The sequence below is a fragment of the Oryza sativa genome, chromosome 7 (assembly GCF_034140825.1).
Source record: "Oryza sativa Japonica Group chromosome 7, ASM3414082v1".
Lineage (NCBI taxonomy): Eukaryota > Viridiplantae > Streptophyta > Magnoliopsida > Poales > Poaceae > Oryza > Oryza sativa.
The window spans coordinates 20,712,127-20,714,179 of NC_089041.1; the positions used below are offsets into that span (position 1 = coordinate 20,712,127).

Sequence of the window (2,053 nt, forward strand, 5' to 3'; positions counted from 1 at the left end):
AAAACCAATTCCGAAATTTCAAACCCTGATCTCATTACGCATTTCACACCATGGGCTTCTGTTCGTAACTAGGGCCGTGAACAAGGCGAAAGAGAGGAAGATACCTTTCGCGGTGTTCTCCGGAGGGAGCTAGGCGACCGTCGGCTATAAAAACCCCACAAGACGGAGCCATGCATTAGCAGCACAGCACTCCAAGGACCAAACAGCAAAGCCTGTAAACTAAACGGCCGGCTGCCTATAGCTGAACGCCCTCGTAATACGTACGTAACGTACATATCCACCACCATGCAATCAAAGAAGGCTCGCGTGGCAACAAATGGCCGCGCAGCCTCCAGTAATGTCGCCCTCGATCTCTACCCCTTCATCCGCAAGTACAACGACGGCTGCGTCGTGCGGTTCCTCACTAGCACCTTTGTGCCGGCATCGGAGGACGGCGGCGCCGGCGCCGCACGAGGGGTCGCGACAAGGGATGTCGCCATCGACCGAGACAACGGCGTGTCCGCGAGGCTATTCCTCCCGTCCGGTGCCGCCGCTGCCGCCGGCAGGAGGAGGCTTCCCATCGTGCTCTACTTCCACGGCGGCTGCTTCTGCACGGAGAGCGCCTTCTGCCGCACGTACCACCGCTACGCCGCCTCCCTCGCCTCGCGCACCGGCGCCCTCGTCGTGTCCGTCGAGTACCGCCTCGCGCCGGAGCATCCCATACCCGCGGCGTACGACGACGCGTGGGCGGCGTTCCGGTGGGTGGAGTCGCTCTCCGACCCGTGGCTCGCGCAGTACGGCGACCTCCGCCGGACGTTCGTCGCCGGTGACAGCGCCGGCGGCAACATCGCCTACCACACGGTGGCACGCGCCAGCCGCGAGAACGACGACGACGACATCCAAGGACTTATTATGGTGCAGCCCTTCTTCTGGGGAGCCGAGAGGCTGCCGTCCGAGACGGTCTGGGACGACGGGGTGTCGGCGTTCCCCCCGTACAAGGTGGACGAGCTGTGGCCATTCGTGACGGCCGGCCAGGCCGGGAACGACGACCACCGGATCGACCCCGCCGACCACGAGATCACGTCCCTGTCCTGCCGCCGTGTGCTGATGGCCGTGGCCGGGATGGACACGCTGCGCGACCGCGGCTGTCGGCTGGCGGCGCGCATGCGCGGCGGCGCCGACGTGACGGTGGTGGAGTCGGAGGGCGAGGACCACGGGTTCCACCTCTACAGCCCTCTCCGCGCGACCAGCAGGAGGCTCATGGAGAGCATCGTGCGGTTCATCAACCAGCCTAGCCATAGCCCCGCGCCGCTGCGGTGGCCGGCCACCATCCTTTCCGAGCTGCATGACACTACCGACTCGCCACAGATTCTTCTACCCATGCCCACTAGGGAGTACAAAGCAGTATTTATTGACAGGTTGGAAAAGAGAACTAAAACAGGTGCAAGCTCAGCAAATAGTACTGCTGCTAATGCATCGTTAACAATCGGCCGGGGGAAATTAGCAACAAAGAAAAGCTACGGGTTGTTCTTCGGCCGTACCAGAGCTCATATTTACGGAGGGTTAGCTTCTGCAGGGAGCCTGCAGTGTCCTCGTCCCTTATGTGGAACACCGTTGTCAGGTTAGCTAATCTCCGTGGCCAATGACAAAGAGTTCTGATGGGATACGGTGTGTTTTACTACTGGGCGATGACAAGATGTTGTTTTATAATTATTATGTGGAAAAACAACTGTTCTGGTAAAATCTCCCTATAACGTAAGAAAAGCTGGTATTATGTCAAAAAAATATTTAAATCAATCAAGGAGCTAAGTACAAGTTATCTGCAACCAGTTGTAAGTTGTAATGTTCATTCTTATTAAAATTATTTATGATCCTTCGGTGGTATGTACTTTTCCGGTTTTATATTATATTATATAAATAGCTAGAAACCAAGTGACATTACGTATCTCTAATAATTACGTATCTCTAATAATATGAAGGTCTGTCATTAAAGATAACTATGAATTATGGTCTTGTACTTACAAGTACTAATATTTCAAAAATGAAATTGCTAGAAAACTTGCGACAGTTTTCT

At 55.2% G+C, this 2,053-nt stretch overlaps 1 protein-coding gene across 1 annotated transcript; it reads left to right on the forward strand.

The window, feature by feature from the left end:
* Window positions 1-285: 285 nt before the first annotated feature.
* On the forward strand, window positions 286-1,767 carry LOC107281728 (2-hydroxyisoflavanone dehydratase). Its single transcript, XM_015790934.3, has one exon. The coding sequence runs from the start codon at window positions 286-288 to the stop codon at window positions 1,603-1,605; it is 1,320 nt and encodes a 439-aa protein (XP_015646420.1). The 3' UTR covers window positions 1,606-1,767.
* Window positions 1,768-2,053: the final 286 nt, after the last annotated feature.